A 14,468-nucleotide genomic window follows, 5' to 3' on the forward strand; every position below is an offset into this window, starting at 1 on the left:
GATTAACAGCAAGGACGACAACTTTGAAGACTGCAGAGATTCTGGCGACCAGCACACTTCTTCTTCTCTACTATTTGTCATTGAATGTCGAGGTGACTATGATGTAAAGCCGTTTTGGTGAATGAGTGTTGGGACAACTTTAAGAAAAAGACTTGACCATAGAGAGGGTGGAGCTTGAGCTGGAGTAACGGCTACATGTTTTGTTTGTGTGGTTTTTAGTGCTTGTATTCAATTTTATAGCAAGCAAAGCTGCAGGGATCATACTGTGTAAATTAGAAAAACTTCACTTTTCAACACTTTTATAATGCCTGATCAATACATCTGCTGCTCGACACCTGTCTGTTCAGCTGTGTGTGCCAGACATATAGTACTTATTTTTTATTTGGGCAACATTAGCCCTGACTTGATCATTTTCTAACATTTTCACAGTTCCTGAATGGGGGAATGATATGAAGTACAGCGTTTTCTTAATTGGTCTTTGCTAGAGTTTGTGCATATATGCATATGTCTATGTGTGCGTGGGATAAAGATTGCTGACATTTTGCTATACGTCTGGGCAGGAGTCTTCATGGGGACCAGATTTGGGCAGTGCAGAACTGCTTTGGCCAGTTGGATCTGTCCTCACACAGAACCTGCATATATTGCTTGCGCAAAGTCAACTAGATATATCTAAACCAAAGAATCTTTTAAAGGTCAGACTCCCCATCATATTTTCTTTTTTATACGTCGCATAATAATTTCTTTTTTTTATACATAAAATACAGTATTGTCTTCCATACAGTGTGTATATAATATGTGTATTTGTGTGTTTAAAGGTTTACAGCATTGCATCGTGAAGAGAGGGCATGGTGTGGTCCTAGTCGCTTGTGAAAATGCCCAAGAAAGACCCCAAGAAGGATGCAAAGAAGGGTGGAAAACCTGAACCAGAGAAAAAGAAAGAGGAGGAAAAGAAAGGGAAGGATGACAAAAAGGGAGGAAAAGACGACAAGAAAAACAGCAAGGACGATAAGAAAGGTGGAAAGGACGATAAGAAAGGTGGGAAAGATGATAAGAAAGGCGGGAAAGATGATAAGAAAGGGGGGAAGAAGGGAAAGGAGGAACCACCCAAGGGCAAAGATGATGGAAAGAAAGGAAAAGGCAAAGGTAAGAAAGTGGAGTCCGAGGAGGAAGAGGAGGAACTCCTGAGTGATGAGGAAGAGGACGAAGAGTTAAGTGAAGAAGATGAGGAGGAAGACTCAGAGGATGACAGGAGAGGGAGGGGGCGAGGAGGCAAGGGAGCAAAGGAAAAGAAAGGGCGGAAGTCTAGACGAGGGGATTCAGAAGAGGATGATGAGGAGGATGAGGACGAAGAAGAGGAGGACGAAGAAGAGGATTACGGCAAAAAGAAATCTAAAGATGGCCGCCACCATAAAGGAGGGCAATCTGATGGTGATGCAAAGAAGAAGAAAGGCAAAAAGAAAGAGGAAGCTCCACAGCTTCCGATTAAGGAAATCCCAAGGAAAGGCCTGAAGAACATGTCCAGGATGTTCATGAAGTTTTCTGGCTTCAGGAGGCGCAGGAACAGCAGGAAGAAGCTGAAAAGTACATCACGTTTGTTCCTAGGGTTGGGGAAGAGAAGGAACCGATTAGCTAAGAAGAAACGCCGCAAGTCTATGCTGAAGAACACCTCTCGATTCATGATGAGGTTTAAGGCTAGCAAAAAGAGGAAAAAGGAGAAGGAGGCCAAAGACAAGCAAAATGATGGGAAGAAGCCAACTTATATGCTGCTGCGTTTGGGAGGAATCAAAGACTCAAATGAGAAGAAGGGGGGCTTCTTCAAGAGCTTATTTGGAAAAAAGAATAAAGATGGGCCACCTGATGACTTCAAGAACAGAAGTGCGTTGCTGGGTAAGGTTGCGGCAGCAACTAATTGGCTGACCAATCGCTTCCTGTCCACTAAGATGCGAGGAAATGCAGGTCACCATGCCTGGGATGGACAAAGAGCACATAACCGGCGTGCCAGCTCCAGGGATCATCATCATGGCTACCATAACGATGGCTATGAACATGGGGAGGAGGATTATAGATATGAACAGGGACATCCAGTCCACCGGAATGGTTATGGGGGCTATGGTGATGGTTATGGTGCTTATGGAGATGGAGAGGAAATGGCAGCATATGGAAGTCATGGTCAGTTTGGTTATTATGACAATGGAGCAGGGGTGGTGGACTATCAAGATCTGGGTTACTATGAGGAAGAAGGACTCTATGATCCAAATGCAGAATATTATGAAGCTGGTCTTTATGATGATGGCACGGGGGACTACTATAACCCTCATGCCTCTGCCCAAGGCTACTATAATAACCAGGAAGCGAATTACTATGGTAGCCAGCAACAACAGGCAATGGCAATATATGGCAATGAGGGTCTGGACAACTATGCACTTATGGGCGAGGACCATATATACGGTGGAGAGCTAGATGGTTTCCTTGACCCTCAGGCTCAGGGTTATTATGATGAAAATGGTCAAGGAGTTTACTACGGTGATGGACAAGGGGGTTACTATGACAACGGACAGGCGGGTTATTATGAGGATCCTTATGCAGCAACTATGGGAATGCAAGGGGTATTTCCACCAGGCCATCAACTTAGTTATAGTGATGCTGGCATGCCCTACCAAGACTACAGCTCCCAGCAGGCCATCGGGTTCCCACAAGGAGGCCAGCAAGTCTTTGGCTTTGGAGGGCAAGGGATGGATCAGGTGCAGGGCCTGTATGGGGACCAGTATGCAGACCAGTATGATCAATATAGGGATGATACCGGTGAAATTCAGGGAGGGGAGATGACATTTAGAGTTCCGAGACCTCAAGTGCGCCTATTTGGGAAAGAGCGTCTTGATGTGCCCATGCCTCCTCTACCTACTTTGCCACCTGATCCAGAATTTGAAGACATGTCAGAAATCCAGTATGAAGACCAGTATCCTCTTGCCCCAGGTCAGCTTGGGGACATGATGTCAATACAGCAGCAAATGGGAATGTCACCGCTACAACAAATGGCAATGTCTCCTCAAGAACAAATTATGTTTTCTCAACAACAAACTATGTTGTCCCCTCAAGAACAAATGATGATGCCGCCACAGATAATGTCACCGCAGCAGCAGATGATGTCACCGCAGCAGCAGATGATGTCACCGCAGCAGCAGATGATGTCACCACAGCAGCAGATGATGTCACCACAGCAGCAGATGATGTCACCACAGCAACAAATGATGTCGCCACAGCAGCAGATGATGTCACCACAGCAACAAATGATGTCACCACAGCAGCAGATCATGTTACAACAGGAACAAAGCATGTCCGGCCAAATGATGCCGTCACAGGTTCTGTCATCACAGCAACAAATGATATTACCACAGCAACAAACACTTCCCCAGCAAATGATGTCACCACATCAGCAGATGATGTCACAACAGATTATGTCACCACAAGAGCAGATGATGTTGCCGCAGGAACAGATGATGTCTCCGCAAATGCTTTCACCACAGGTAATTCAAGCACTGTTGTGTCACTGATGTTGTATTACTAGACTTTGAAATGTAACAGGGTAACAGAAGGGCAACTTTGCCAACATTCAATCAGAATCCTATATATAATGTGGGGTGAACATGTGAAAAAGGGACAAAAATGGCCATTGTCTTCTAGAGAGCACACCTCCACAGCCCCTCCCAGCAACCAGCTTGATTTCAACAGCATGTAGTTTTTAATTTTACGTAATCCTATCCTAGAGGAAGAGCCAAAGCATCTCTTACAACTAAGAAAATGTTCTGCCACATTTTCAGGAAGTGAAATCTAAAAATATAGCACAGGAGTAGATATAGTTATGGCTATTTAACAGCCAATCAGTGGCTACTCTTCCAATTATCTACAATAACTGATATATTACACATAAAAAACATAGTAGAAGACTAATTCACTTGATATTTCTTTTAATTCATTTTTGACTAAAAGATACAACACAACTGACATCAAGCAGCAGCGACCACCTTCTAGCAAGAGGCTTTCCTATGACCCTCAGATTGTTTGTTAGCTGGTTGTGTGCCAATAGGGGACTTATTGCAGATTTCATATACATCGAGTAGGCTACATTAAGTTATTAAAATCAATCCAATGTATATGCATGGCCATTAATAGCTCTTCATTGCATTAAGAAAAAAATCCTAGCTGTTCTGTTTTTGTTTTTCTTTAATTTAGAAATCAGAAAGAAAATATAAATGAAAAAGAACCTCTGTAATCTTTTAGGCCTTGTCGTTGTCTTGAGGGAGTTTCCTCCAGTGTTTGTCTGCTTATGCTGTCTGCAGTGAAACACCATGCACCATAGATTGACAGCATAACGCAAGAGACTCACACTGAGCTGAAATTAAAGGAGTGCACATAAAGTTGGTTAATTACATAAATAAAGAGTCTCATACTGCATTTTGCAGTCTTTCATGCTGTGCGATACTTCAACGCAGCATGCAGGGCTCAGCCCCTACTCTCCCAGAGTTGATGGTAGATGCACTGATGCAATGTAGTGCATTGCTGGGTATGAGATCTTCACAAGTAAAAGCACCTATGTCACACCTGTCGTATAACCAATAATCAGATCAGATCATCTAAATACCAATTACATAAAAAATGCCTCAATTTGACTCCCACTGACAATGCCATTTCTCTGCTAAGATTTCTTCCACATGTTCCAATTACAGCACTGACACAGATATCCAGTCCACAAAATACTTATAATTGTAGAGCATATGCCAGTTCTAGAACTTATTTTGCATAAGGTGTTCACATTTTCCCTAAATAGTTTATTCAGGGGCTGCACGGTGGTGTAGTGGGTAGCACAGCGAGAGGGTCCTGGTTTCGATTCCCAGGTCGGCCCCGGGTTCCTTCTGTGTGGAGTTTGCATTTTCTCCCCGTGTAAGCGTGGGTTCTTTCCGGGTTCTCCGGCTTCCTCCCACACTCCAAAGACATGCAGGATGGGGATAGGTTCATTGATGACTGTCCCGTAGGTGTGAATGTGAGCGTGAATGGTTGTCTATCTCTACATGTTAGCCCTGCGATGGAATGGCGACCTGTCCACGGTGTACCCTGCCTTCGCCCAATGACAGCTGGGATCACCCCCCCGCCACCGCGACCCTGAATACAGGATAAGCTTTAGACAATGGATGGATGGATGGATAGTTTATTCAGTATTCAGCACTGCTGCCCCATTTGAACTAAATGTATTGCTCACTTTTTTGATTCTGAATGTACTGTACACATATGTTTTGGTGTGTTTTTCCAGCAGCAGATGGTGACAGACCCGATGATGATGTCACAGCAACAGGGTTATGGCTCAGTAATCCCAACTCCAACTGCCATGATTATTAAGCAAGCAAGTATGTCCCCCCGTCCTTCACGGCGTCTACAACCCTCCCCGACTCCATCCCGCCGTTCCGTCATCATGCCCTCCCCACAGATGCAGCGCCATCCCTCTGCCATGGCTTCCCCAGGACCTTCTCCTTTACTTCCACAAAGACGCAGCCCCTCCCCACAACCATCCATAAGGAGTGGGTTTATTAATGCGCCAAGACCCCCCTCTGTTATGTTGAGACAAATCTCACCTACTTCCTCCCCCATGGCTTCCCCCCACAGCCGTCATAGAATGCAGCCTCAGAGATCACCGTCTCCCCTCACTCGAGGGCCCTCACCCCCTCACTCACCCCGTGCCTCCATGATCCAGCGAAGTCCTCCACCCTCACCAAGAGCATCAATGAGACAACGTTCTCCACCTTCCTCACCTCGTGCTTCCATGAGGAGGCGAAGTCCCCCAGCCTCACCCTCTCCTGTCCGCAGTCCATTTGGAGGGAGGAAGATGCGTGGCCCACCCTCCCCTCCCCTCTCCCCTGGTCATCCATCTCCCCCTCACTCTCCACAGCTCAGTAGAAGACCATCTCCCTCTCCCTCCCTATCTCGTCGCAGTTTGTCCCCTGCAGGGCCTCGGCATGCCCCATCATCTCCTACCCTGTCTCGTCGCTCAACTCGGCTGCTCAGGGAACCAACACCATTGGCCCGGCCTCGAATGGGGGGAAATGTTCCCTTAGGTACTGTCAGGCCTTCACCTATGGGTCTCCGAGGACGGCCAGTGCCCCCACCCACCCAGAATGTGCATCCATTCCGTGCCTCCTCCATACGAAGCAATAGGTCTTCTGTTCTCACAGTGGACTCCTCCCTCTGCTCCCCTTTTCACTCCCCTCACATGGTCCACCGTGCCCCCCTTGGCAGGAGAGAATCCGGCCGGTATCCTCCTCGCCCCGTGGCTCGAGGACGTCCCCTCATGGCCCAGCAGTCTATAAGAAGGATGCCTCCCGCCTCTCCACTGCCCTCCCTTAAACACATGTCACAGCCTGCATCCCCACGCTTCTCTCCTCGACTTTCCCGTCAGTCCTCTCGGCTCCTGCCCCGTCATTCTGCCCATCCACCAGAAACGTATGTGTCTGACCCCTATGCTGACCATATCACCCCCTCTTCTCCAATGTTAAGTGGCGCTTTGCAGAACCAGTCCATCCGACAGGCCTCTTTCGCATCCCCCTTTGGCCCAGAACCAGGCCAGGTGATGGGAGAAATGGTAACCGAATATGTAGAACCTTACGCTCCCTCATCCCCTATGCTTTCCGGTGCGATGCACAACCAGGTAATTCGGGATGCTTCCTATGTTACCTCACTGCACAGACCAATGTCACCTCATGAGCAGTCTATGGCCCCTTCATCTCCCATGCTGTCTCGGGCTCTGCAGAATCAACTTATACAGGATGCATCCTATGCTTCTCCTTTACAGATGCCAATGTCTCCTTATGAACAACCTATGCCCCCTTCTTCCCCTTTGCTGTCTGGAGCCCTGCAAAACCAAGCAGTGAGAGGAGCTTCATATGCAACTCCTCTTCAAAGGCCAATGTCCCCTTATGAACAACCTATGCCCCCATCCTCCCCTTTGCTGTCTGGAGCTATGCAAAACCAAGCAGTGAGGGGAGCTTCCTATGCGACTCCTCTTCAAAGGCCAATGTCCCCTTATGAACAACCTATGCCCCCATCCTCCCCTTTGCTGTCTGGAGCTATGCAAAACCAAGCAGTGAGGGGAGCTTCCTATGTCACTCCGCTTCAGAGGCCTCAGTCCCCATATGCCTCATCTGTACCTTCATCTCCAATGCTGTCTGGAGCCATGAGACATGGTCAGGCACTAAGAGGTGTGGCTTCTTATCAGACCCCACAGCTCCGTTCACCATACGGACCCACTGTTGTTACTCCTTATGATTATATCTCTGAGCCTGGCCCATCACCACTGCTGCATGATGCCCTACAGAACCGGTCTCATTTGCAGAATGTCTCATCTTTAAGATCCCCTATGATGCAACGGCGAAACCCTTATGCACCAGCTGGGCCTCAGGTCCACAATGCCCTTCAACAGAACCCAAACATCCGCCAAGCATCTTATCAGACACCTGTGCAACTCAGACGGTCCCCATATGGACCCCCACCGCCCTCTTCACCAATGTTAGGAAGTGCCCTGCAAAACCCACAGTTGATGCAGGCATCGTACCGGCTGCCAGATGGAACCTTGGTGTCACCATATACACAATCACCTTCCTCCCCGTTGCTTGGCCATGCCTTGCAAAACCAACAAGTCCGTGGAGCCACATACACCTTGCCTGATGGATCAGTTATCAGGGTAGGTATAGAAGGAACATATCAAAATAACCATGCAACCATGCCATGTATGTTTGTCTAAACAAGGACCAAAGACAATTTTTTATTACAGTACTCTCCTGTATTACACTCCACCCCTCCCACACAGGACCCACGACTCCCCCAGAGGCCCATGTCTCCTAACCTTTCCAGAGCTCTTCAGAACCAGAACGTGAAGACTGCTTCATATATTCTCCCTGATGGCACAATTATAGACCCGAGACAGCAAGTAACCCATGACTCATGATCCTTTAAATTAATTTACCTCTTAATGTTGCATTCATGTCTTCTCTGTACATTATATTGTAAACCATGTATAAGTTTAAGCTGTCGAATATTTTTCTTGCTCTGCTCATTCAGCAACCCATTTCCCCAAACCTGGCTAAGGCGCTAAGCAATCCAGCACTGCGTGAAGCCTCCTATTCTCTACCCGATGGTACCATTGTGATTGACCCCAAAAAACCGAAGTCCCCAAACCTTGCAGCAGCACTCCAGAACCCTTACCTGAAAAGTGCGTCTTACACTTTGCCCGACGGTACTATCATCATCGATCCAAGGAAACCAGTCTCTCCAAACCTCTCAGGCGCCCTTCAAAACTCTGCCCTGCGGAACGCCTCCTTCACACTACCTGAAGGGGTCCATGACCCCAATATACCCATTTCACCAAACTTGGCTCAGGTTAGCTATGGTTGAAACTCTTTGGTGATGTAGATGTTCCTTTACTGTCACACTACCTGTTACTTTGAGTGTTGATCTATTAAGATGTCCTCCCTTCTCATCTGTAGTTGATACAGATATTGATATAGATCTTGTTTTGCCAATAATAATTGGTTATCAAATACTAAAGCTGCTGTTTCTACTGACAATTCATTTAATTGCACTTGTTTGACCTTAGGCCCTCAATAATCCAGCCTTGAAAGGAGCTACATACACCCTCCCAGATGGAACTATTATAGTGGACCCAAGGAAACCAAAGAGCCCCAGCTTGGCAGCTGCCCTGCAGAATCCCTATCTAAAGGGTGTGTCCTTAACCCTGCCTGATGGAACCATCATCATTGACCCACGAAAACCAGTTGCTCCTAAGTTGTCTAAAGTGTGTGCCTGTTAAATGTACTTAATTTAACTTTCCTGCAGCACGTTATTTTTTTCAGGGAAACTTGAATAATACTTGGTGTCTTGCTCTGCAGGCTCTTATGAATGAGAGCCTTCGTAATGCATCTTACCAGCTCCCTGATGGTTCCCTGGTTATCCCTGGCCAGAAGCCTTCCACTCCCAACCTTTCAGCTGCTCTGAGGCAAAACCAGGCACTTCGGTCTGCAGGTCTCTATCATCTAGACAACTCTGTACTGTCAGGCTCACCCAAACCCACCCCTCCCAATCTTTCCGCTGCGCTGCGGAATGACGGACTCCGTGGTGCCGAATACAGGTAGGGCACTACAAGACATCAAGCTTCAATCTAGGCATTAACCCTTTAATTGATAATAAAGGAAATATGTGAACTAAAAGTCAATTTTTCTAATTCTGTCGGCATTTCCACAGCCAGGGTTTCCTGCTGATAGAGAATTAGGAGGCAGCTGCCTACCAATTCTCAAATGTAGTCCCGCCCCCAGTGCTCAAAAAAACTCTGAGGACTGTTTTCATGTGAAAACACTTGCAGCATTACACCAATGCGATCACTGTTTCATAATCAGGGCAGTGCACCGGGAAAGGTGGTGCCAGAACTGCCGAAAAGGAACAAAAGAGCAGTCTTTGGCTTGATCACAGCAAAGCGAGAGCCAGACCCATAAACGTGAAAATCTGTTACTGTTATCTGTTATCTGACTGAGTGATGAAATTGCACTGCTAATTGCATATTCGAAATGAATATGCACCACAGTGTTTTCCACTAGTATCGCAAAAAAAACATTTTTTTTCAAGTAATTGTTAGAACTGTAATGGTATTATTAAAAACTCAGTACTTCGGTATCGACAAGTACTGAAATGTAAGTACTTATTGGAGACTGCTTTGCTTGTTCCACAGGCTGCCGGATGGCTCTGTTCTCACACGTAGCTTCCACATCCCAAGGCTGTCTGATGCTGTCCAAAACCAGCATCTACGCTATGCCTCATACAGGGTGCCAACAGGCCTGCAGGGTGAGGATAATTGCTACGCTGTGGTTCAACCCTATGGGCCACGCTCAGGACACTGGGCCAGGAATGCCCAAGGAGGAGGGGAAGGAGGGGAAGACGTTTGGGCAGCTGAGAGGGTTTTACCACATGGGACGGTCCAGAATCTGACAAAGTGGTCCATGTACAGAGAAGATGGGGTGTTAGAAGGATGTTTACCATCACCTCGACTTGTGGACGGACAGCCTCAGGACACAAACTGGGCTCCTGACAGAGATAGAGTACCTGGTCAAAGCTGGTATGACAAGGTAGCTATTCTTTTGAAATCATGTGTGTATTCATTTGTGTCTATAAAGGCAGCATTTAGGAGAATTATTTGATGACAGTTAGGAAAATACATTTGGATGGGAATTAGTATGATATAGACATTCAAGGCATAACTGTGAAGAATACTACATAGCTGGATGGCCCACAAAATGAGTTTGAATTTCAGAGTATTTTATATAATCTCTGCATCAATTGATAACAATATCCCTCAAGCTTTGTTGCATGCCAGTGTTGGACTAATTACATACCATTCTGTGTGTGTCCAGATCTACTCTGTCCTAAGCATGCCCACAACAGGCTACAGGGTAAAACGCTGGGCCGAGGGAATGGAGGACATGACACAGCTGCCGTAAGCACAATCCAGTATTAACAAACAGCCTCACAGTGATTCATGTCACACACTTACAAGCATTTTGTTTGTCGTTTAGATGCATATCATTTCAGTTTCTTTGAGCAACTGTTCCAAGTGTATCTGTGTGTGTGTCCCAGTGTGCCTGTAGGCTTTGAAAATCCTTTAAAAAGTGTGGAGCTCAGAAAGAAATCCCTACCATTGAGTAATATCCAAATAGATATCTTGACAGCCCGCGGAGTCCTCTGCATGAGATCGTTGAGCAGTTTGAAAGAACGAATTACACAATTATGTCCTGTCATGTTGCCATGTCTTAAATGTCATTGAAAAGTAATTAATATTGGATATGAACGTGTGTGTGTGTGTGTGCTAATCCTGCTAAAGTGTGACAATATGTGCTCTTGTGTGTTGAATTTCAGTGAGCTGAATGAGACTACAGTTCTGATGAACCTGAAGAAGCGCTACGACCAGGAACTAGTATATGTATGTTTAATTCCTTATATGCAAATTGATAACTAACATTATCAAATGTCATGGGACATCACCTGCTACATCACCTTCTTGTCCTTTTTCTTTCTCTCATTTTCCTCCACACAGACCTACATAGGCAGCATCCTCGTTTCTGTGAATCCCTACAAGTTGCTCAACATTTATGGCACAGACATGGTGCTTCAGTATGAGGGCCGCGGCCTGAGTGACAACCCTCCGTAAGACCTGGGAGCATGTGTGCGTGTGTGTGTGTTTGTGTGTTAGACCATCATAATACCATCGACTTTTTCAGTTGAAAGGAAATATGCCACATCTCATGATTGCCTATCATAATTTGTATTTTAAAAACATATTCAGGTCCAAATGCAGAAGAAACAAATTCTGAACATTTGGTTTTTAATTAACACATTTAGATGATTGCAGCCTTAGCTCTTTCCTAGTTTTAAACAGAATACACCAACAGAGCTCTCCAACTATTAACTGTGACCTTTGAGTCTGTGTGTCACTGAGTGCAATACTGTTGTATTACATCGGTCTACATGTGTCGTAAGCTGTGCTCTGAGATGCAATATGATGGCAAATCGATGTGTAAATGTCAGCACTCTCAGGTGTTAGGAAGAGGTTCATATTACACTGCTGTTGGTTGGTTGCCAAGGGAGAGTTTGGTTATGGATTTCACTACCACTTAACATCACAACACACACAACGGTGTACACACAACCAATGACCATACAAATGTGTTTTCCATTTGTTGTGTTGCAGTCATCTTTTTGCCATTGCTAATCTCTCATTTACCACCATGATGGATGCCAAAAAGGACCAGTGCATTGTGATCAGGTATGAAAAGTTTTTACTGTCACAGGCATTTTGAATTTGCTGTAACATCCTGTTAACGAGTAACGAAATGTAAGAGACTCATGTTAACAGTTTGTTTATAATTACAGCGGGGAAAGTGGGTCAGGAAAGACTGAAGCCACTAAACTGCTCCTGCGTTACTTGACAGCCATACATCACAAATGCAACGTGACACAGCAGGTAGACATGTGCAGTTTATTATGTACCTTTAGTACACGCACGCTAGCAAATACAGTTCAAATATGGTCATTTCACCTAAAACTGATATTACTTTCCCGTCTTATGCATCACTTCTTATCCATCATCTCCCATCAGATAGAGGTAAGGTATTCCCCTGCTTGTGTTTGCTCTTATAACAACCGCCATCCCTGTCGAAAGTAGTCATGGTAACACTTCTGTCTGTGGTGATTTGTCAGATCCTGGAGGCCATGCCCCTGTTGGAGTCTTTTGGGAATGCCAAAACAGTGCGCAATGACAACTCTTCACGCTTTGGCAAATATACGCAGATCTACTTGGAGGAGTGAGTAGTAACAACTTATACCAATGTAGTCAAGATCATCAGAAAAAGAACACATCAAAGTTGTATTTTTAAAGAAAACACTTTAAAATAGGGACAGTACTTTAAACTTTTTGCAACTCATTCAACTTTGAAATTAAAAACGAACGCAGCAAGCAGCGTTGAACATAGAAACATAGCACTTTTTTTATCCAGGAAATGTGTAAAAATGCATTTGAGTTTTCATCTTCTTTTTTTTTATCCCATGATACCGGACTACAATTGATTGATTGTTGCTATATTAATGCATTACCATAGTAACACACATGTCATAGATTAGAATTAAACAATATTTCCCTTCAAATCTGATCAGGCATTTGTCTCCAGCAAGAGTACAGATTGGCTGTAGTTTCTCTGGGATAAATACAAGCAGCCTGTACAGTTTACTTCTGCATAGGCTTCAGACACACACAAATACACACACACACACGCACACACACACATGCTGGGCTTAGTGGAGAATATGCTAACATGTTCCAGTAACACAGTTAGATGAGTAGTTGATCTTCTGCTAGAACAGAGAAAATCCTGGGACATTACACATGCATGATCTGTTACTTAACTCGGACTTACTGTGTGTGTGTGTGTGTGTGTGTGTGTGTGTGTGTGTGTGTGTGTGTGTGTGTGTGTGTGTGTCCTTTACAAGGGGTGTAATCAGCGGTGCCATAACGTCTCAGTACCTGCTGGAGAAGTCCCGCATTGTCTTTCAGGTGAAACACACACACACAAACACACACTCAGGAGGTCAGGTGGAGTCTTCTTACCAATGAGTCATTGTGAGAAAGAGGAGATTGTTGAAGAAGACAGCATGAGAGGTGTCAAACATGTTGCACTCTATCGTTACACAGTCACCCACTGTGACTCGGCTCGTCATTCATCCATTTGAAATTATTTCAATCAGTCATTATGTATTTGTAAATATTAGAGGTTTAATAAGTGTCACGTGACAGTTGATTTATGAATGTCACATGGGTGTGTGTGTGTGTGCGTGTGTGTTTGTGTTCACGTGTGTGTCCACAGGCCAAATCGGAGAGGAACTATCACATCTTCTATGAGATGTTGGCAGGTCTTCCTCCTCATGAGAAGCGCTCACTGTATCTGCAGGAAGCTGAGACGTACTACTATCTGAATCAGGTGCTCAGAGAAATACACACACACACACACATAAGGAGTGGTCACTGTAATCAATTTCACAGTCATATTAACAAATGAGATGTCAATTTTCTGAAAATGTCACATTTATTCTGCAAAGTGATTAATGGCACAAACACAGAACACATTGCGGTCCCTAAATACAGAGCAAGGGACCTTTGCAGTTCGGAGTCTTTGTATCTGAGATATATTGAGTGATGAATGTAATTTGCTGACTTCTGTCCAAAGCGGATATGTAAGTCATTACTGTGTATATTTTCTAGTAAGGCTTGAATGCTTGATGTTATGATTTTTGTATTGCCCTTCAGCGTTTTTTATGACCCCTCAAACAAAGCAAGCAGACTTCTTGTGTCCCCTCCATCATGTTGCGTGTGTCTATGAGAGTAGATTAACGGAAAGGAGCAAAGACGATCCAACATTTCACAAATGAAAGAATGGAAAATATTAAGAAAACAATCAATGTAGTTATGTTGTGGCACGTGGATGGTAATGTTTGTTGGTCAGTTGGTCGGTCCGGTCTGAAATCTATACAACTATAAATGGATTACCATGTAATTTGACTTTCATGTTCAACAGAGAACTAATTTGACTGATTTTGGTGATCCCCTGACTTTTTCCTCTGAGTAAGTCGTTGCTCCATATTGAGCTGGTTTGCGCTGTTGGATTTCTTTCTACCACTTCATGAGATGTGATGAAACACAAAGCAACACGTTGCCCTCACCAAAGCTGATTAAAGATCCTTGACTAATTACATTGTTATTAGTCTTGGTTACTCCTGCAAGCAAGTGTATTAGAATAGTAATGTAACATGAGGCTGAAAGCAATGTTTCACTGCCCTCTGTGGCTGAAGCGTGCACTATTGCACCAGTAACCACACCCAGCAGTGATGTC

The 14,468-nt window shown here is 44.9% G+C and overlaps 1 protein-coding gene across 1 annotated transcript in view; it reads left to right on the forward strand.

Moving 5' to 3' along the window:
- The first annotated feature begins 558 nt into the window (after window positions 1-558).
- The window catches only part of myo15ab (myosin XVAb), a 44,606-nt gene continuing 30,696 nt past the window's right edge, over window positions 559-14,468 (forward strand). Inside the window, exons 1-17 of the mRNA XM_084005065.1 lie at window positions 559-692; window positions 816-3,524; window positions 5,306-6,628; window positions 6,839-7,726; window positions 7,853-7,972; window positions 8,104-8,421; window positions 8,639-8,836; window positions 8,931-9,169; window positions 9,764-10,157; window positions 10,443-10,525; window positions 10,945-11,008; window positions 11,123-11,232; window positions 11,777-11,851; window positions 11,959-12,049; window positions 12,286-12,389; window positions 13,072-13,135; window positions 13,446-13,559. Coding sequence (XP_083861191.1) covers window positions 873-3,524; window positions 5,306-6,628; window positions 6,839-7,726; window positions 7,853-7,972; window positions 8,104-8,421; window positions 8,639-8,836; window positions 8,931-9,169; window positions 9,764-10,157; window positions 10,443-10,525; window positions 10,945-11,008; window positions 11,123-11,232; window positions 11,777-11,851; window positions 11,959-12,049; window positions 12,286-12,389; window positions 13,072-13,135; window positions 13,446-13,559 — 6,837 coding nt within the window. The 5' untranslated portion in view covers window positions 559-692; window positions 816-872. The remainder of the gene's footprint in view (window positions 693-815; window positions 3,525-5,305; window positions 6,629-6,838; window positions 7,727-7,852; window positions 7,973-8,103; window positions 8,422-8,638; window positions 8,837-8,930; window positions 9,170-9,763; window positions 10,158-10,442; window positions 10,526-10,944; window positions 11,009-11,122; window positions 11,233-11,776; window positions 11,852-11,958; window positions 12,050-12,285; window positions 12,390-13,071; window positions 13,136-13,445; window positions 13,560-14,468) is intronic.

This window comes from Eutrigla gurnardus, assembly GCF_963514095.1.
Source record: "Eutrigla gurnardus genome assembly, chromosome: 3".
Taxonomy (NCBI): domain Eukaryota; kingdom Metazoa; phylum Chordata; class Actinopteri; order Perciformes; family Triglidae; genus Eutrigla; species Eutrigla gurnardus.